At 45.1% G+C, this 22,073-nt stretch overlaps 4 protein-coding genes across 4 annotated transcripts; 1 reads left to right on the forward strand and 3 right to left on the reverse strand.

The window, feature by feature from the left end:
• Positions 1-3,567: 3,567 nt before the first annotated feature.
• On the forward strand, positions 3,568-16,530 carry LOC138366638 (uncharacterized). Its single transcript, XM_069327819.1, has 5 exons — positions 3,568-4,296; positions 8,352-8,629; positions 8,824-8,971; positions 10,199-10,405; positions 14,197-16,530. Exons 1-5 carry the CDS (start codon positions 4,230-4,232, stop codon positions 14,199-14,201), a joined length of 705 nt encoding a protein of 234 aa, XP_069183920.1. The 5' UTR covers positions 3,568-4,229; the 3' UTR covers positions 14,202-16,530.
• On the reverse strand, positions 14,270-18,552 carry LOC123751864 (putative per-hexamer repeat protein 5). Its single transcript, XM_069328057.1, has 3 exons — positions 18,481-18,552; positions 17,229-17,409; positions 14,270-14,781 (listed from the first exon to the last, which is right to left on the reverse strand). The coding sequence occupies exons 1-3, from the start codon at positions 18,550-18,552 to the stop codon at positions 14,270-14,272; spliced, it is 765 nt and encodes a 254-aa protein (XP_069184158.1).
• A 283-nt stretch (positions 18,553-18,835) lies between these two features.
• On the reverse strand, positions 18,836-19,558 carry LOC138366777 (uncharacterized). Its single transcript, XM_069328058.1, has one exon. It carries the CDS (start codon positions 19,556-19,558, stop codon positions 18,836-18,838), a length of 723 nt encoding a protein of 240 aa, XP_069184159.1.
• Positions 19,559-20,940: 1,382 nt separating this feature from the next.
• LOC138366778 (splicing regulatory glutamine/lysine-rich protein 1-like) lies at positions 20,941-21,845 on the reverse strand. The gene is made up of 2 exons (XM_069328059.1): positions 21,732-21,845; positions 20,941-21,261 (listed from the first exon to the last, which is right to left on the reverse strand). The coding sequence occupies exons 1-2, from the start codon at positions 21,843-21,845 to the stop codon at positions 20,941-20,943; spliced, it is 435 nt and encodes a 144-aa protein (XP_069184160.1).
• Between the last annotated feature and the right edge of the window lie 228 nt (positions 21,846-22,073).

The following is a 22,073-nucleotide window of genomic DNA, read 5'->3' on the forward strand; positions in this document are numbered from 1 at the left end:
CACGTTCATGCAGACGTTCACGTTAATGTAGACGTTCACGTTCATGTTCACGTTCATGCAGGCGTTCACGTTCATGTTGGCGTTCACGTTCATGTAGACGTTCACGTTCATGTTGACGTCCGCGTTCATGTAGACGTTCACGTTCATGCAGACGTTCACGTTCATGTAGACGTTCACGTTCATGTAGACGTTCACGTTCATGTAGACGTTCACGTTCATATTGGCGTTCACGTTCATGTTGGCGTTCACGTTCATGTTCACGTTCATGCAGACGTTCACGTTCATGTTGGCGTTCACGTTCATGTAGACGTTCACGTTCATGTTGACGTCTGCGTTCATGTAGACGTTCACGTTCATGCAGACGTTCACGTTCATGTAAACGTTCACGTTCATGTAGACGTTCACGTTCATGTAGACGTTCACGTTCATATTGGCGTTCACGTTCATGTTGGCGTTCACGTTCATGCAGACGTTCACGTTCATGTAGACGTTCACGTTCATGAAGACGTTCACGTTCATGAAGACGTTCACGTTCATGTAGACGTTCATGTAGACGTACACGTTCATGTAGACGTTCCGTTCATGTAGACGTTCCGTTCATGTAGACGTTCACGTTCATGTAGACGTTCACGTTCATGTTGGCGTTCACGTTCATGTTGGCGTTCACGTTCATTTAGACGTTCACGTTCATGAAGACGTTCACGTTCGTGTAGACGGACACGTTCGTGTAGACGTTCACGTTCATGTAGACGTACACGTTCATTTACACGTTCACGTTCATGTAGACGTACACGTTCATGTAGACGTTCACGTTCATGTAGACGTTCACGTTCATGTTCATGTGACGTTCACGTTCATAAAGACGTTCCGTTCATGAAGACGTTCACGTTCATGTAGACGTTCACGTTCATAAAGACGTTCCATTCGTGAAGACGTTCACGTTCATGTAGACGTTCACGCTCATGTAGACGTTCACAGTCATGTAGACGTTCATATGTGTTGTGAATTTTATATTAGGATGTGTACCCTTCCTGTTGTGATAATGTTACCAGATACACACACACACACACACACACACACACACACACACACACACACACACACACACACACACACACACACACACACACACACACACAGAACGAAATTCTTAGAACGACCAAGTGACAAGACTAAGGAAGACAGAGGGGGGCATATACTGAAAGTGACAAGGAAATCTGCGAGGCACTGAATGCCAGTTTCCATGTAGTGTTCACTACCGAGCCTGAACAGCTCCCATTGTTGGAAGGGGTTACCCTAGATGAAAGAATATCAGATATAGAGGTGACAGCAGAGGAGGTAATGAAACAGTTGACAACTCTATATGCAACTAAAGCAGTTGGATCAGACAAAGTATCACCGTGGATACTAAAAGAAGCAGCGCAGGCCCTCAGCGTGCCTCTGGCAATGATCTTTAATGAGTCACTTATGTCGGGAGAATTGCTCAGTTGTTGGAAGCAGGCAAATGTCGTGCCGATCTTCAAGAAAGGTGATAGGGGGAGGCACTTAACTATAGACCTGTATCACTGACAAGCATCCCCTGTAAAATACTGGAAAGAATAATTAGGCTACGACTGGTTGCACACCTGGAGAACATTAGGTTTGTGAACAAACATCAACATGGGTTCTGGACAGGGAAATCGTGCCTAACAAACCTTCTGGAATTCTATGATAAAATAACGAGGATAAGACAGGACAGAGATGGTTGGGCAGACTGCATATTTCTGGACTGCCAAAACGCCTTTGATACAGTACCGCACATGAGACTGCTGTTCAAGTTCGAGAGGCAGGCGGGGGTGGGGGGAAAGGTCCTAGCATGGATAAGGAACTACCTAACAGGAAGGAGCCAAAGAGTTACGGTAAGGGGCGAGAAGTCGGACTGGCGAACAGTAACAAGTGGAGTACCACAAGGATCGGTGCTGGGACCAATTCTATTTCTTGTATATGTTAACGACATGTTTACAGGCGTAAAGTCCTACATGTCGATGTTTGCGGATGACGCAAAGTTGATGAGAAGAGTTGTGACAGATGAGGATTGCAGGATCCTCCAAGAGGACCTGAACAGGTTGCAGAGATGGTCAGAAAAATGGCTATTGGAATTCAACACGAGCAAATGTAAAGTTATGGAAATGGGACTAGGAGATAGGAGACCAAAAGGACAGTACACAATGAAGGGGAACAGCCTACCTGTGACGACGCGCGAAAGAGACCTGGGGGTGGACGTAACACCTAATCTATCTCCTGAGGCACATATAAATAGGATAACGACAGCAGCGTACTCTACACTGGCAAAAGTTAGAACATCATTCAGAAACCTAAGTAAGGAGGCATTTAGGGCACTTTACACTGCCTACGTGAGGCCAGTCTTAGAGTATGCCGCCTCATCATGCAGTCCCCATCTGAAGAAGCATATAATGAAACTGGATAAGGTTCAGAGATTTGCAACGAGACTCGTCCCAGAGCTACGAGGGATGGGGTATGAGGAGTGCCTGAGGGAACTGTGCCTTACGACACTAGAAAGAAGAAGGGAGAGGGGGGACATGATAGGAACGTATAAGATACTCAGAGGGATTGACAGAGTGGACATAGACGAAATGTTCACACGGAATAGTAACAGAACGAGGGGACATGGATGGAAGCTTGAAACTCAGATGAGTCACAGAGATGTTAGGAAGTTTTCTTTTAGCGTGAGAGTAGTGGGAAAATGGAATGCACTTCAGGAACAGGTTGTGGAAGCAAATGCTATTCATAATTTTAAAACCAGGTATGATAGGGAAATGGGACAGGAGTCATTGCTGTAAACAACCGATGCTCGAAAGGCGGGATCCAAGATTCAATGCTCGATCCTGCAGACACAACTAGGTGAGTACACACACACACACACACACACACACACACACACACACACACACACACACACACACACACACACACACACACACACACACACACACACACACACACACACATCCTGGAGTATGTGGCGCCAGCATGGAGCCCGTACCTTGTCAAGCACAAGACGAAGCTGGAAAAAGGTCAAAGGTATGCTTTAAACTTAGATATGCTAATGTATGCTTAGAACGAAATTCTAAGAGGAATCGACAGGGTAGATAAAGAACTATTCAACACTGGTGGGACGCGAACAAGGGGACACAAGTGGAAACTGAGTACCCACATGAGCCACAGGGACGTTAGAAAGAACTTTTTTAGTGTCAGAGTAGTTAACGGATGGAATGCATTAGGCAGTGATGTGGTGGAGGCTGACTCCATACACAGTTTCAAATGTAGATATGATAGAGCCCAGTAGGCTCAGGAACCTGTACACCTGTTGATTGACGATTGAGAGGCGGGACCAAAGAGCTGAAGCTCAACCCCCGCAAGTACAACTAGGCAAGTACACATACACTTGGATCAAGGAAAATATATGCCCAATCTGTTAAGGCAAGAATACTTATCAGCGTAACGTTTATACTAAGAGAGTTGATGACAGAGTGAGATCCTGCCGTGGCGGGACGTCCTGTCAGTGATAGTGCCTACCGCGACGGTTGGCAGTAACAACGCAGCCGTGGCACTGTCTGGCACACCCGGGTAGTTACTGGTGCCAGTAGTGTTGTCTGGTCCAGTGGTGGAATTATTCTCAGGACCAGTGTCAAGTGTCCGGACCAGAGTCTTCACAAGTACTCGGACCATTGTTAAGACCAGTTCCAGGACCACATAGACCAGAGTATTCACAAGTACTCGGACCATTGTTAAGACCAGTTCCAGGACCACATAGACTAGAGTCTTCACAAGTACTCGGACCATTGTTAAGACCAGTTCCAGGACCACAAAGACCAGAGTCTTCACAAGTACTCGGACCATTGTTAAGACCAGTTCCAGGACCACATAGACCAGAGTCTTCACAAGTACTCGGACCATTGCTAAGACCAGTTCCAGGACCACATAGACCAGAGTATTCACAAGTACTCGGACCATTGTTAAGACCAGTTCCAGGACCACATAGACTAGAGTCTTCACAAGTACTCGGACCATTGTTAAGACCAGTTCCAGGACCACAAAGACCAGAGTCTTCACAAGTACTCGGACCATTGCTAAGACCAGTTCCAGGACCACATAGACCAGAGTCTTCACAAGTACTCGGACCATTGTTAAGACCAGTTCCAGGACCGTTGGGTGGACCAGACAGGAGCATGAGGGCGACCATCACACTACTGGTGGTGGTGGTGGTGGTGGCGGCGTCTCAGGAACCGTCTCCTGGTTAGTGGTGTCTTTGTATATCTATGTATACTCCCCGGAATGTTTTAACAGAGCAGAGTTAGCTCCTGGGCTCCGCCTTTCAGCTGGCGGTCGCATATTACAATGGCTCCCGACTCCCCTTGTTTCATATCATACCTGCTCTTGAAGCTATGTATCAAGGTATCATCAACTACCTCCGCTATCACCTCATTCCACTTGTTCACTGTTCTTGCTGAACCCTTAGGTACTGTAAAAAAGGAGCCGGTCGGCCGAGCAGACGGCCGAGCACGCTGGACTTGTGATCCTGTGGTCCTGGGTTCGATCCCAGGCGCCGGCGAGAAACAGTGGGCAGAGTTTCTTTCACCCCTATGCCCCTGTTACCTAGCAGTAAAATAGGTACCTGGGTGTTAGTCAGCTGTCACGGGCTACTTCCTGCGGGTGGAGGCCTGGTCGAGGACCGGGCCGCGGGGACACTAAATAAAAAAGCCCCGAAATCATCTCAAGATAACCTCAAGATAACTGTTCATGTTGAACCCTTAGGTTCTGTTCACTGTTCATGTTGAACCCTTAGGTACTGTTCACTGTTCATGTTGAACCCTTAGGTACGGTTCACTGTTCATGTTGAACCCTTAGGTACTGTTCACTGTTCATGTTGAACCCTTAGGTACTGTTCACTGTTCATGTTGAACCCTTAGGTACTGTTCACTGTTCATGTTGAACCCTTAGGTACTGTTCACTGTTCATGTTGAACCCTTAGGTACTGTTCACTGTTCATGTTGAACCCTTAGGTACTGTTCACTGTTCATGTTGAACCCTTAGGTACTGTTCACTGTTCATGTTGAACCCTTAGGTACTGTTCACTGTTCATGTTGAACCCTTAGGTACTGTTCACTGTTCATGTTGAACCCTTAGGTACTGTTCACTGTTCATGTTGAACCCTTAGGTACTGTTCACTGTTCATGTTGAACCCTTAGGTACGGTTCACTGTTCATGTTGAACCCTTAGGTACTGTTCACTGTTCATGTTGAACCCTTAGGTACTGTTCACTGTTCATGTTGAACCCTTAGGTACTGTTCACTGTTCATGTTGAACCCTTAGGTACTGTTCACTGTTCATGTTGAACCCTTAGGTACTGTTCACTGTTCATGTTGGACCCTTAGGTACTGTTCACTGTTCATGTTGGACCCTTAGGTACTGTTCACTGTTCATGTTGGACCCTTAGGTACTGTTCACTGTTCATGTTGGACCCTTAGGTACTGTTCACTGTTCATGTTGAACCCTTAGGTACTGTTCACTGTTCATGTTGAACCCTTAGGTAATGTTCACTGTTCAACCTGAATCCTTAGGAAATGTTCACTGCTCAATGCCTCAGCTGGCTGACGAGGAATTATATGTAATTCCATTACATATAATGTAATGGAATTGTTCTCAATGTATATTATTATGTTCTTGGATAGAAGGTCAAGTCCAAAGGTCAAGTCCAAAGGTCAAGTCCAAAGGGTTTGGCAACGCTCCACGAGTCTCCCTCTGTGGTTCAGTGCACAGTTGGTATACACCGTCACTGTGCACAGCTGGTATACATCGTCCCTGTGCACAGTTGGTATACACCGTCACTATGCACAGTTGGTATACACCGTCACTATGCACAGTTGGTATACACCATCACTGTGCACAGTTGGTATACACCGTCACTGTGCACAGTTGGTATACACCATCACTGTGCATAGTTGGGATACATCGTTTCTGTGCACAGTTGGGATACATCGTCCCTGTGCACAGTTAGTATACATCGTCCCTGTGCATAGTTGGTATACACCATCACTGTGCACAGTTGGTATACATCGTCCCTGTGCACAGTTGGTATACACCGTCACTGTGCACAGTTGGTATACACCGTCACTATGCACAGTTGGTATACACCATCACTGTGCACAGTTGGTATACACCGGCACTGTGCACAGTTGGTATACATCGTCCCTGTGCACAGTTGGGATACATCGTCCCTGTGCACAGTTGGTATACATCGTCCCTGTGCACAGTTGGGATACATCGTCCCTGTGCAATGTTGGGATACATCGTCCCTGTGCATAGTTGGTATACATCGTCCCTGTGCAATGTTGGAATACATCGTCCCTGTGCATAGTTGGGATACACCGTCACTGAGCACAGTTGGTATACACCGTCACTGTGCACAGTTGGTATACATCGTCCCTGTGCACAGTTGGGATACATCGTCCCTGTGCATAGTTGGTATACACCGTCACTGTGCACAGTTGGAATACACCGTCACTGTGCACAGTTGGTATACATCGTCCCTGTGCACAGTTGGGATACATCGTCCCTGTGTACAGTTGGTATACATCGTCCCTGTGCACAGTTGGGATACATCGTCCCTGTGCAATGTTGGGATACATCGTCCCTGTGCACAGTTGGTATACACCGTCACTGTGCACAGTTGGTATACACCGTCACTGTGCACAGTTGGGATACACCGTCACTGTGCACAGCTGGTATACACCGTCACTGTGCACAGTTGGGATACACCGTCACTGTGCACAGTTGGGATACATCGTCCCTGTGCACAGTTGGTATACACCGTCACTGTGCACAGTTGGTATACACCGTCACTGTGCACAGTTAGTATACATCGTCCCTGTGCACAGTTGGTATACACCGTCACTGTGCAATGTTGGGATACATCGTCCCTGTGCACAGTTGCTATACACCGTCACTGTGCACAGTTGGTATACACCGTCACTGTGCAATGTTGGGATACATCGTCCCTGTGCACAGTTGGTATACACCGTCACTGTGCACAGTTGGTATACACCGTCACTGTGCACAGTTGGTATACACCGTCACTGTGCACAGTTGGTATACACCGTCACTGTGCACAGTTGGGATACATCGTCCCTGTGTACAGTTGGTATACATCGTCCCTGTGCACAGTTGGGATACATCGTCCCTGTGCAATGTTGGGATACATCGTCCCTGTGCACAGTTGGTATACACCGTCACTGTGCACAGTTGGTATACACCGTCACTGTGCACAGTTGGGATACACCGTCACTGTGCACAGCTGGTATACACCGTCACTGTGCACAGTTGGGATACACCGTCACTGTGCACAGTTGGTATACATCGTCCCTGTGCACAGTTGGTATACACCGTCACTGTGCACAGTTGGTATACACCGTCACTGTGCACAGTTAGTATACATCGTCCCTGTGCACAGTTGGTATACACCGTCACTGTGCAATGTTGGGATACATCGTCCCTGTGCACAGTTGCTATACACCGTCACTGTGCACAGTTGGTATACACCGTCACTGTGCAATGTTGGGATACATCGTCCCTGTGCACAGTTGCTATACACCGTCACTGTGCACAGTTGGTATACACCGTCACTGTGCACAGTTGGTATACACCGTCACTGTGCACAGTTGGTATACACCGTCACTGTGCACAGTTGGTATACACCGTCACTGTGCACAGTTGGTATACACCGTCACTGTGCACAGTTGGTATACACCGTCACTGTGCACAGTTGGTATACACCGGCACTATGCACAGTTGGTATACATCGTCCCTGTGCACAGTTAGTATACACCGTCCCTGTGCACAGTTGGTATACACCGTCACTGTGCACAGTTGGTATACACCGTCACTGTGCACAGTTGGTATACACCGTCACTGTGCACAGTTGGTATACACCGGCACTGTGCACAGTTGGTATACATCGTCCCTGTGCACAGTTGGTATTAATAGATATACATGGTGTTTATGGAACAGGTATACATGGCGTATATTAAAAATATTCATTATGCATATTGAATACTTATGCCCTTCTCTTCCCTTTATCCTTCTTAATCCTCCTCCTCTCATCCCCTATATCCCTTTTTTCCTCTTTATCCTACCTTCTTTATCCTCCTATTGATTCTCTTTACTTTCCTATTTATCCTACCCTTTATTTTCCTTACTTCCCCTTTATCTTAACGTCTCACCATTATCCTCCCTTCCCACCTTTATCCTCCCTTCTACCACTCCTCTACTTAGCTCAGCTGTCTCTCCCACAGGTGAGCCTCCGTGCCGGGTCTATGCCGCCAATGATAATGAAGAAATTATATCTGTACCAGAGGACCAGAAAAAGCTGGAATTGTGGTTCAGCTTTCAGGAGCGTGAGAGTGAGGTGCAAATCGCTGTTGTGACCACCAAGGGAGAACATTCAGATCCCTTGAGGGTTAACATCAAGCAGAGAACCCCCACACAGAAGGGACGTAACGGGCACAGCTCCAGTAGCCACGATGAGGACAATACCAGCTGGTGTAGAGTCCGGCTGACACAGGCAGTAAAGGTAGGTCAGTGTGACCTTCCCTCTCCTCTCTCTCACACCACCAGCGTCCCTACAGTCCTGGAGCCTCTTGGTCAACATTATCTTGCCTTAGAGTCACTAGATATTTATATATATACACAATATTGACCCTCGTAGAGACTTGTGAAGAGGTCACACTGAGTGAATGTTAGTGACCTGTTCTAATGTTGTTGCAGGAAGTGAACAACTCCAGACTAACAGCAGCGGGTCACTGCGGGGACAACAGTAAGGAAAAGCAGTACACACGAGACGACGTGAGGGCATTGTTGGTGACGACAAATAACATCATTAACTTCTATGTGTGCCCTGTCCCACCACACCCAGGTCAGTATAACACTGTGACAGACAAGTCCCTCCACACCCAGGTCAGTATAACACTGTGACAGTCAAGTCCCACCACACTCAGGTCAGTATAACACTGTGACAGCCAAGTCCCACCACACCCATGTCAGTATAACACTGTGACAGCCAAGTCCCACCACACTCAGGTCAGTATAACACTGTGACAGCCAAGTCCCACCACACCCAGGTCAGTATAACACTGTGACAGCCAAGTACCACCACACCCAGGTCAGTATAACACTGTAACAGTCAAGTCCCACCACACCCAGGTCAGTATAACACTGTAACAGCCAAGTACCACCACACCCAGCGAGGTCGCTGCTTATTACTCTATGGTCTTATAGATGAAATCAAAGCAAAAACAGCAGAGCAAAAGTCTGGAAAACATCAGACAACAGGATGTGTTATATCCTGTTATCTGATGATTGTTATTGATTGTTACAGAATGTGTTGTACTGATTGTGTGATACTGGGAGCGGGTTGTCGGATACTGGGAGCGGGTTCTTGGGTATTCGGAAAGGGTAGATGGATTCTGGAAAAGAGTATAATGTAATGGATTTCAAGATGTGCTGTTGTAGCCAAGTGACTATTCCAGTTCCTCGTCTAAACTCTCAGTGTTAATATAACTTAATTCGATATTCTGTTAATAGTTCCCTGTTTTATATCCATGTTTCTGTGATTGCTATGATATTTATTGTTTCAGTGTACTCAGGAGTGCTTACAATATCCATTTTATTTTAATTCTCCTGTAATTTGTGTAATATTTATTTAGGATTTTGTGTAGACTTTTGTACCTCTCTGTAAATGAGAAAAGTTACAAAAGATAATAAAAGTGTTATAATTTTTTCTCCACTTGTGCCACACTTTCCAGGCTCAGTGGTCATGTTGACAGCTGTCCTCCGCCAGCACCACTTGACCACTGACCTCTGTCAGTCTCACTACGTGGTGGTAATACACAAGCACCTTTGTAAAGTCTTTGGGTCTGTAATAATTCACGACCATTATTGGAATTTTGTTATATGTTATAAAGGAGCAAAAAATTGAATATCAAAATTACTGAAGAAAATATTTTAATTTTTAAAATTTGATAAGGCGTACTAAATTTTAGTGTAATACTTTTATGTAGCTAGAGATAACTAGTCTTGATGAGCTTTGCAAACAAGCAAATATGTTTGTTTATGGTGTAATTAACATTTCGAACATATTCAGACTATCCGACAGGAACTTGGAGGCCTCGGGGTAACTCCCGCCCTGTAGAACCACCTGTGTCCAACACCTCACAGTGTCCCACAGCTTGCCCTGAGCAGCAGGAGCTGCAGCAGGGGGTGACGGCGGTGTTGGGCGCTGTGCTGGCCGCCTGTCTGCTGGATGTCGTAGTAACTTCTGCTGTTCTCTGCGTCATCAGGCACATAGCAGGTGACGTTCTATGTTATGTGTCTGTCTGTGTGGTTGTGTGGTCTGCAAGTGACAGTTTGCATGTGACTGTCTGGAGTCACCTAGTTGTGCTTGCGGGGGTTGAGCTTTGACTCTTTGGTCCCGCCTCTCAACCGTCAATCAACAGGTGTACAGATTCCTGAGCCTACTGGGCTCTATCATATCTACACTTGAAACCGTGTATGGAGTCAGCCTTCACCACATCACTGCCTAATGCATGTAACACCACTCTAAAATGTACCACTATACTGGAACACCACTATAATGGAACACTAAACTATCCTGAGTAACACTTCCTCATCGGTTGCACTTGATAACACTGTTATGAGCTGACATATGATGGTTACACCGGAACCAAAGGTACACTGCCAATAAGGAAATGCTAACACAGAGATTAAATACGCTGCCACCATCTGCCTTTGACCATTGAAACTATATCAAGCAACGAGGCAAGAAACATTGCTTGACTTGGAGAGTACTTTCTATGACTGTCCATAATTTTGTAAACGGTTGTCAGCCACTATATCCAAAAGGCTAAGAGGATTCAACAATTGACACAGACGGGAAATTTCACGTAAGTTTATTGAGACCAAAATTATGTCAATCACCAATTATAAATCCTATCCTAACACTGGCAAAAAGTTAAGAAATTTGGACATGGAACAAAGACTCAGAGATCACACACATTACCTTAAGCTATCTGTCTCTCCCTGGCTGAGATGTTCTTCACAGCCCCGTTCTCGATCCCGGTGTACCGCCCTCTCTCCTTCCTATGTTCCTACAGGCCCTCTATATACAACTCCCCACAGGGGGGAGGGGGAGATCTGCTGTTGCTACCCACCAAAAGTGTACAAACACTCAAGAAATATTTCAAAAAGCTTGTTTGACATTCACCATACACTCTTCAAGAGAGGAGTTATTAATTACGTGTGTGACTGACCTCTGACCTGGCCAAAAGGGGCAGATCCAAGGATGTTTACACATAAGAATCTGGAGTCTAATTTCCTTGCATACACCCAGGACCTCCCCCCCCCCCCTTAGAGTTCACACCCAGGAAAGCCTTCTCCAAGAGGTCAGCCCAGATGACCTCCGGTTTATCTTGTATATTGATTAAAAATTCCTGGGTTAGTCTTAGTCAGCATAGTTTCAAATATGTAATATTTCATGCAAGGAAATTAGACTCCAGATTCTTATGTGTAAACATCCTTGGATCTGCCCCTTTTGGCCAGGTCAGAGGTCAGTCACACACGTAATTAATAACTCCTCTCTTGAAGAGTGTATGGTGAATGTCAAACAAGCTTTTTGAAATTCACCATACACTCTTCAAGAGAGGAGTTATTAATTACGTGTGTGACTGACCTCTGACCTGGCCAAAAGGGGCAGATCCAAGGATGTTTACACATAAGAATCTGGAGTCTAATTTCCTTGCATGAAATATTACATATTTGAAACTATGCTGACTAAGACTAACCCAGGAATTTTTAATCAATATACAAGATAAACCGGAGGTCATCTGGGCTGACCTCTTGGAGAAGGCTTTCCTGGGTGTGAACTCTAAGGGGGGGGGGGGAGGTCCTGGGTGTTACATGCATTCCATTTGTTAACAACTCTGACACTGAAAAAATTCTTTCTAATGTCTCTTTGGCTCATTTGAGCACTATGTTTCCCCCTTGAGTCGCCTTGCTCGTGTTCTGCCCATGCTAAATAGTTTGTACCTATCAATTCCTGAGAATTTTGTAGGTGGTGATCATGTCCCCCCCCCCCCCCCCCAACTCCTCTGTCTTCCAGGAATGTGTGGTTTAATTCCCGGAGCCTCTCTTCGTAACTCATACCTCTCAGTTCTGGGACTAGTCTGGTGGCATACCTCTGAATCTTCTCTAACTTGTTCCCGTTTTAAACTAGGTATGGACTACAGGCCGGAGCTGCATACCTCGGAATTGGTCAAAAATATGTGGTTCACAAGTTTCTAAGCAGTTCTTATGTTGGCCAATGTAACATACGCCGCATATGATATCTGTTTGATGGGCTTCTGGGGGCAGGTTCGGTGTGATACCAAACACCCAGATGTTTCTCGCTACTTGAATCTTAAAGGATTTCACCACTCAGATGGCACCTTGTGTTCGGCTCCCTTCACCTAGTTTCATTACTTTACACTTGAGATAAACTTTATTAGCCATTTTCTTGATCATTCCTCCAGTTTGTCCAAGTCGTCCTGTAGTCTCTGTCTATCTTGAACTTAATAAGTTTGCTTCCTTACATGCCTTACTGAACCATGGATTCTTCTGATGCTTTTTAGTTTTCTATTTTTGGACCGGAATAAACCTGTCTGCAGCTTCCTGGCACTTCTGGGTGACGTAGTCGATCATATCTTGTACAGATGTTTCCTTGTTCTGTTTCCCATGGTATTCCCATTAGGAATTTCTCATCTCATCATAGTTCCTTCTTTGCCAGCCATCCTTTTCCTTTCTGATACCTTCCTTAGACAGGTTTTCCCAACTGTCCTTTTCATAACATCTACATGACTCATCTGAGTTTCCAGCTTCAACCCCCTTGCCCCCTTGTTCCTTTGATATTCAGTGTGAACATTTCGTCTCTTTCCCACTCTATCAGTCCTTATGAGCATTATATATGTCGCTATCATATCTCTCCGCTCCCTCCATTTTTTGTTAGCGTCGTCAAGTACAGTTCCTTCAGTCGCTCTTCATGCCCAATCCCTCGCAATTCTGGGACGAGTCTTGTCGCAAACTTCTTAACCTTTCCCAGTTTCCTTATGTATTTCTTCAGGTAGGAGGCACCACGCTGGGGCGGCATACTCTAAGATTGGCCTCACGTAGGCAGTGTAAAGCGCCATAAATGCCTCCTAACTTAAGTTTCTGAATGATGTTCTAACTTTTGCCAGTGTAGAGTTCGCTGTTGTCGTTATCCTAGTTATATGTGCCTCAGCAGTTAGATTAGGTGTTATGTCCACTCCCAAGTATGTCTGTCTGTGACTGTCTATCTTTGATTGTCTGTCTGTTACTGTCTGACTGTGACTGTCTGTGGGTGACAACTTGAGTCTCTCCGGGAGTGTGTGCTCCCTGCTCTTCAATACATCAGTTCCCATATTGTTCACCACACTATAACACTGTTCTTATATGTTCACCACACCATAACAACGTTGCCATAGTGTTCACCACACCATAACAACGTTGTCATATTGTTCACCACACCATAACAACGTTGCCATATTGTTCACCATACCATAACAACGTTGCCATATTGTTCACCACACTATAACAACGTTGCCATATTGTTCACCACACCATAACATCGTTGCCATAGTGTTCACCATACCATAACAACGTTGCCATATTGTTCACCACACCATAACAACGTTGCCATAGTGTTCACCACACCATAACAACGTTGCCATATTGTTCACCACACCATAACATCGTTGCCATAGTGTTCACCATACCATAACAACGTTGCCATATTGTTCACCACACCATAACAACGTTGCCATAGTGTTCACCACACCATAACAACGTTGCCATATTGTTCACCACACCATAACAACGTTGCAAAGACACCCCCCCCTCACACTCGGAACCTGTAGATTACCTTAAGCTGGTTTCAAGAGTTCCAATACTCACAAGGGCAGGTTTGGGAAAACATTGTGTGATTATTTTTTTGGTGATACTTTGATCGATCAGACTGTTGCTTGCAGCCGCCCGCAGGTCCACATATCCTACAAATTACATGCTTAACAGAGATCTTCAATTTTTCCGCAGATTGATAGAGATGTGACAGGAGAAACATCCGGCTCCAGCATCCGGCTCCAGCATCCGGCGTCAGCTTCTACAGTCACTTGGTGCCAATCTTGGTGTCAGTCTTGGTGCCATTCCTGGTGCCAGTCTTGGTGCCAGTCTTGGTGCCAGTCCTGGTGCCAGTGTTGGTGCCAGTCTTGGTGCCAGTGTTGGTGCCAGTCCTGGTGCCAGTGTTGGTGCCAGTCCTGGTGCCAGTGTTGGTGCCAGTCCTGGTGCCAGTCCTGGTGCCAGTCTTGGTGCCAGTCTTGGTGCCAGTCTTGGTGCCAGTCCTGGTGCCAGTCTTGGTGCCAGTCCTGGTGCTAGTCTTGGTGCCAGTCCTGGTGCCAGTCTTGGTGCCAGTCTTGGTGCCAGTCTTGGTGCCAGTCTTGGTGCCAGTCTTGGTGCCAGTCCTGGTGCCAGTCTTGGTGCCAGTCTTGGTGCCAGTCTTGGTGCCAGTCTTGGTGCCAGTCCTGGTGCCAGTCCTGGTGCCAGTCCTGGTGCCAGTCTTGGTGCCAGTCCTGGTGCCAGTCCTGGTGCCAGTCCTGGTGTCAGCCAAAGTGCCAAATGTTACTATTAAAGCATTTAAAATAAATCATATTATATACCAATACTCTGCTTAAAAGTTAAACTACAGAGGGTTAGATTTGGAAGTCTTTTTACTATACTTGATAAACCCTTAAATGTTAAACCACAGAAGTTTAGATCTAGTAATCCTTTTTTATTCTTGTTAAAAAACTTTAAATGTTAAACCACAGAGGTTTAAATCTGGGAATCCTTTCCCAGATTTCTAGCAGAAAGTTAGATCTGATAATGGTCTTGTTATATGTGTTGAAACCTTAGATGGGGTATACCGAGAACTCGGTTGTCAAGAGGTCAATTGCCACCCATGTTCACAACTGTTATGACATGGACAGAGCTAAATTATGTTCCAAACTGGTCCCATGATCTTGGGACAACAGTGAAGGAGTTTATCAGGAAAGTCAGGAGTAAATACAAGCCTGGCAATAAGCTTGTTGATTTATGAAACAAATTACTTGGTAACATAATAGACGATGGGTGGCAGTATTGTTTCAAGCGTAGGTTAGACATGTGAATGAGTAAGACTGAATATAAATATGGAGCTGCCTTGTATAGGCCAAGAGTCCTGCAGTTACCTTAATTATTATAATCTTATGGGGTCTAAAATGGCTGAGTTTGAGAAAGATGTGTATTGTTGTAAATATGTGAAGAGAGGGAGGCAGGATCACTCCCAGGAAGGTTGCCAGTCTAGCATTATCTTCACTCTAATAAGACCTAATTGCATTCCTCAGATTAGGCAAAATTGTAATTAATTGTTGTTAGTGAAGATGCTAATAGTAATAAGTCTTCTGCTGGTTATTTGTGTCCGTCAAACTTAATATGTGGCGTCCCGATCCCTATATTTATGTCCCTATGTTTATGTGTAGCACTTATGCTAGTGTACATGTTAGGATAACAGTCAATGGGTTAGGATATCTTGTCTGTGGGGATATCTTATGATATTCTGTAATGCTATAAACTACCAACTTGTCATATTGATGACTACGAGGAATCAGTGGGCTAACCGCCTGACCCTTCCATTGTTCACTCCGCCCCATAAACAGCTCCGTTTGATAAAACTCACATTTCATATTTACGTCATAAACAAATGTCTAAACTGAATTGAACAGACAGTTTGTTTCTTCTTGCATTAGTGGCATATTTATCCTCATTAAAACATTATAATAAAGAATATTACAAGTGGACTTGCGAGGGTTCTTGAAAATATCACTGTGCTACCAGACTCAGTGTGCTACGGCAACGCTCAGGGAGCAGACCTACTTTGCTGCGCTCTTAAGATTTCTCAAGTTTGCTTTTGACTCCCTGTTTGGTGAGTTGTGTCTAGTATTATATTCCTTCGGGGAGTTACAGGAGTTATTTTTTTTAGTAATAATGCTTAATTTTCAAATATATTTTAAATGCCGGTTACTAAGTTCAAACTAGTCTTAATATTTGATGGTATATTTATGGGATCGTTTGTTATATTTTATAGTACTATTTAGTATATTGATATCCATATATGATATATATCTGATGAGGGATTTTTGTGATTGCATTCATAATGATATTTCTTAATCTTATTGTGATATTACTATGGAGTAATTTACTGTTAGTAAACTTTGCATGTGGGAGTTATTAATTGATTGTGATTAATGTAAGTGAATTTCAGCCCTACACTCTTGCCTTATATATTTATCATTCCCGGTTTTCTTAAATATTAGCGAAATCAAATTTGTATAGTTAAATATAACTTGGTCCTTGTTAGTGAGTTTATTTGAGCCCTGTATTTTGTACCGCCAAGACACACATTATTGTATGTCCACCATGATGGCACAGTTGTGGCACTCCCATGTGGCACTACTGTCACTGGGTGTCGCCCATTATTGGCGTATCATTAGCTATAATTATTGACACTATAGTTCCACCAGCTGTTGAGGGATTGTGGGACTAACCAACCAGGGTGCCAAACTTGGTTGGCACTCTGGTTGGCTCTGAGAAATAGATGGTCGGCAAGGGGAGATCTTTGAATGACAAGATGCTGCGGGTCACCCGAGGAGTCCCGCATTGGTCAGTACTGAGACCTATCCTGTTTGATATATGTGAATGATCTTTTAGAGGAATTGGATATATTCTTTTTAATGACCAGAAAAAACTAAAAGAACAATCCATCAAATGGCTACTAGAGTTTAACTCCAGAAAGTGAAAAGTAATGACAGTACATAGAGAGAACAGGGGACCGGACACAAGGTACCAAATTGGATATGAACTATAGAACGACCTGGGGGCTGATATCAAAAGTGTACCATCAGTGGCGTCTATTAGGTTGACCAATATAAGAACTGCTTTTAGAAATCTCTAAGGAGGCATTGTCTATCATGTGTCGCCCACTACTGGCGACATCATTACCTATAATTTTGACACTATAGTACCACCAGTTGTTGAGATATTGTGGGACTAACCAGGGTGCCATGCCAGGTTGGCACCCTGGTTGGCACTCTGGTTGGCACCCTTGTTGGCACCCTGGTTGGCACTCTGGTTGGCACCCTTGTTGGCACCCTGGTTGGCACTCTGGTTGGCACTCTGGTTGGCACCCTGGTTGGCACTCTGGTTGGCACCCTTGTTGGCACTCTGGTTGGCACCCTGAGATATAGAAGGCCTGCAAGTTGAGATCTCTGAATCTTGAGATGTGGGTCACCTGCAGAGTGCCACATAGGTCAGTACTCTGACCTATCCTGTTTCTGATATATGTAAATGATCTTCCAGAGACAATAGATATATATCTTTTAATGACTAGATGCCATGATCAGAACAAATTAACAGAACAGTCCAACTAATGGCTACTAGAGTGTAATTCAAGAAAGTGCAAAGTAATGACACTATATATAGAGAACAGGAGACCGGACACAAGGTACCAAAATGGATATGAACTAAAGAACGACCTGGGGACTGGTAAAAAATGTACCATTAGGTACACTTGTCTATTAAGTTGGCCAACATAAGAATTACTTTCAGAAATCTACAAGGAGGCATTAAGGACCTTGTATATCACAAGTCAGAACAATCTTAGAATGTGAGACTCCAGCGTGGAGTCCATATTAAGTCAAACACAAGAGGAAGTTGGAGATAGTGCAGAAGTATGCCACCAGGCTGGCCAGGGAAGTAAGAGGTATGAGTGAAGAGGAAAGGCTACAAGACCATATCTAATATCACATCGGTGGAAGACAAAAATCTTAGGGGAGACATGATTGCTATATACAAAATTCTCAAAAGAATTGACAGGGAACGCAAGGACACACTGTTTAACATAGTTGGAAGTCAAACTAGAAACGCATTTGAAAATTGAGTAACCAAATGAGTCAGAGACAAATCAATGTTAGTGTTACCTTACCTTACGGTTACCTTGTGATGATTTCGGGGTTCAATGTCCCCGCGGCCCGGTCCACAACCAGGGCTCCTCGTTGCTGGACTGGTCAACCAAGCTGTTGGACGCGGCTGCTCGCAGCCTGACGTATGAATCACAGCCTGGTTCACACAGGGTAGTTAACAAATGGATGCACTTAAAAGTGACAGCGTAGTGGCAGACTCCATTCACAGTTTCAGATGTAAATATGACAGTCTAATGGGCTCAGGGACTTGTACACCAGTTGACTGACGGGACCAAAGAGCTGAACCTCAACCCTCGAAAGCACAGTTAGGTGAGTACACACTAACCTGGATCACGGAAAATATAAGACCAATCACGTTCATGTAGACGTTCACGTTCATGTAGATGTTCACTTTCATGTAGACGTTCACGTTCGTGTAACGGACACGATCATGTAGACGTTCACGTTCGTGTAACGGACACGTTCATGAAGACGTTCACGTTCATGTAGACGTTCACGTTCATGAAAACGTTCATGTTCGTGTAGACGTTCACGTTCATGAAGACGTTTTTGTTCATGTAGACGTTCACGGTCATGTAGACGTTCACGTTCATGTAGACGTTCACGTTCATGTAGACGTTCACGTTCATGAAGACGTTCTGGTTCATGTAGGCGTTCACGTTCATGTAGACGTTCCCCTTTCATGTAGACGTTCCGTTCATGAAGACGTTCACGTTCATGTAGACGTTCACGTTCATGAAAACGTTCACGTTCGTGTAGACGTTCACGTTCATGAAGACGTTCTGGTTCATGTAGGCGTTCACGTTCATGTAGACGTTCCCGTTCATGAAGACGTTCACGTTCATGTAGACGTTCCCGTTCATGAAGACGTTCACGTTCATGTAGACGTTCCCGTTCATGAAGACGTTCCCGTTCATGAAGACGTTCCCGTTCATGAAGACGTTCCCGTTCATGAAGACGTTCCCGTTCATGTAGACGTTCCCGTTCATGTAGACGTTCCCGTTCATGAAGACATTCCCGTTCATGAAGACGTTCCCGTTCATGAAAACGTTCCCGTTCATGAAGACGTTCCCGTTCATGAAGACGTTCACGTTCATGTAGACGTTCACGTTCATGAAGACGTTCCCGTTCATGAAGACGTTCACGGTCATGTAGACGTTCACGTTCATGTAGACGTTCACGTTCATGTAGACGTTCACGTTTATGTAGACGTTCACGTTCATGTAGACGTTCACGGTCATGAAGACGTTCCTGTTCATGAAGACGTTCCCGTTCATGAAGACGTTCCCGTTCATGAAGACGTTCACGTTCATGAAGACGTTCACGTTCATGAAGACGTTCACGTTCATGTAGACGTTCACGTTCATGTAGACGTTCACGTTCATGTAGATGTTCACGTTCATGTAGACGTTCACGTTCATGTAGACGTTCACGTTCATGTAGACGTTCACGTTCATGTAGACGTTCACGTTCATGTAGACGTTCACGTTCATGTAGATGTTCACGTTCATGTAGACGTTCACGGTCATGTAGACGTTCACGTTCATGTAGACGTTCACGTTCATGTAGACGTTCACGTTCATGAAGACGTTCTGGTTCATGTAGGCGTTCACGTTCATGTAGACGTTCCCCTTTCATGTAGACGTTCCGTTCATGAAGACGTTCACGTTCATGTAGACGTTCACGTTCATGAAAACGTTCACGTTCGTGTAGACGTTCACGTTCATGAAGACGTTCTGGTTCATGTAGGCGTTCACGTTCATGTAGACGTTCCCGTTCATGAAGACGTTCACGTTCATGTAGACGTTCCCGTTCATGAAGACGTTCACGTTCATGTAGACGTTCCCGTTCATGAAGACGTTCCCGTTCATGAAGACGTTCCCGTTCATGAAGACGTTCCCGTTCATGAAGACGTTCCCGTTCATGTAGACGTTCCCGTTCATGTAGACGTTCCCGTTCATGAAGACATTCCCGTTCATGAAGACGTTCCCGTTCATGAAAACGTTCCCGTTCATGAAGACGTTCCCGTTCATGAAGACGTTCACGTTCATGTAGACGTTCACGTTCATGAAGACGTTCCCGTTCATGAAGACGTTCCCGTTCATGAAGACGTTCACGTTCATGCTGACGTTCACGTTCATGTAGACGTTCCCGTTCATGTAGACGTTCCCGTTCATGTAGACGTTCACGTTCATGTAGACGTTCCCGTTCATGTAGACGTTCCCGTTCATGCAGACGTTCACGTTCATGAAGACGTTCCCGTTCATGTAGACGTTCCCGTTCATGTAGACGTTCCCGTTCATGAAGACGTTCCCGTTCATGAAGACGTTCCCGTTCATGAAGACGTTCACGTTCATGCAGACGTTCACGTTCATGTAGACGTTCCCGTTCATGAAGACGTTCACGTTTATGTAGACGTTCACGTTCATGTAGACGTTCACGGTCATGAAGACGTTCCCGTTCATGAAGACGTTCCCGTTCATGAAGACGTTCCCGTTCATGAAGACGTTCACGTTCATGAAGACGTTCACGTTCATGTAGACGTTCACGTTCATGTAGACGTTCACGTTCATGTAGATGTTCACGTTCATGTAGACGTTCACGTTCATGTAGACGTTCACGTTCATGTAGACGTTCACGTTCATGTAGACGTTCACGTTCATGTAGATGTTCACGTTCATGTAGACGTTCACGGTCATGTAGACGTTCACGTTCATGTAGACGTTCACGTTCATGTAGACGTTCACGTTCATGTAGACGTTCACGGTCATGTAGACGTTCACGTTCATGTAGAACGTTCACGTTCATGTAGACGTTCACGGTCATGTAGACGTTCACGTTCATGTAGACGTTCCCGTTCATGTAGACGTTCCCGTTCATGAAGACGTTCACGTTCATGAAGACGATCCTGTTCATGTAGACGTTCCCGTTCATGTAGACGTTCCCGTTCATGAAGACGTTCCCGTTCATGAAGACGTTCCCGTTCATGAAGACGTTCACGTTCATGCAGACGTTCACGTTCATGTAGACGTTCCCGTTCATGAAGACGTTCACGTTTATGTAGACGTTCACGTTCATGTAGACGTTCACGGTCATGGAGACGTTCCTGTTCATGAAGACGTTCCCGTTCATGAAGACGTTCCCGTTCATGAAGACGTTCACGTTCATGAAGACGTTCACGTTCATGAAGACGTTCACGTTCATGTAGACGTTCACGTTCATGTAGACGTTCACGTTCATGTAGACGTTCACGTTCATGTAGACGTTCACGTTCATGTAGACGTTCACGTTCATGTAGATGTTCACGTTCATGTAGACGTTCACGGTCATGTAGACGTTCACGTTCATGTAGACGTTCACGTTCATGTAGACGTTCACGTTCATGTAGACGTTCACGGTCATGTAGACGTTCACGTTCATGTAGACGTTCCCGTTCATGAAGACGTTCCCGTTCATGAAGACGTTCCCGTTCATGAAGACGTTCCCGTTCATGAAGACGTTCACGTTCATGTAGACGTTCACGTTCATGTAGATGTTCACGTTCATGTAGACGTTCACGTTCATGTAGATGTTCACGTTCATGTAGACGTTCACGTTCATGTAGATGTTCACGTTCATGTAGACGTTCACGTTCATGTAGATGTTCACGTTCATGTAGATGTTCACGTTCGTGTAGACGTTCACGGTCATGAAGACGTACATATGTGTTGTGAATTTTATATTAGGATGTGTACCCTTCCTTTTGTGATAATGTTACCACACACACACACACACACACACACACACACACACACACACACACACACACACACACACACACACACACACACACACACACACACACACACACACACACACACATCCTGGAGTATGTGGCCCCAGCATGGAGCCCGTACCTTGTCAAGCACAAGACGAAGC

Source organism: Procambarus clarkii, chromosome 20, assembly GCF_040958095.1.
Source record: "Procambarus clarkii isolate CNS0578487 chromosome 20, FALCON_Pclarkii_2.0, whole genome shotgun sequence".
Lineage (NCBI taxonomy): Eukaryota > Metazoa > Arthropoda > Malacostraca > Decapoda > Cambaridae > Procambarus > Procambarus clarkii.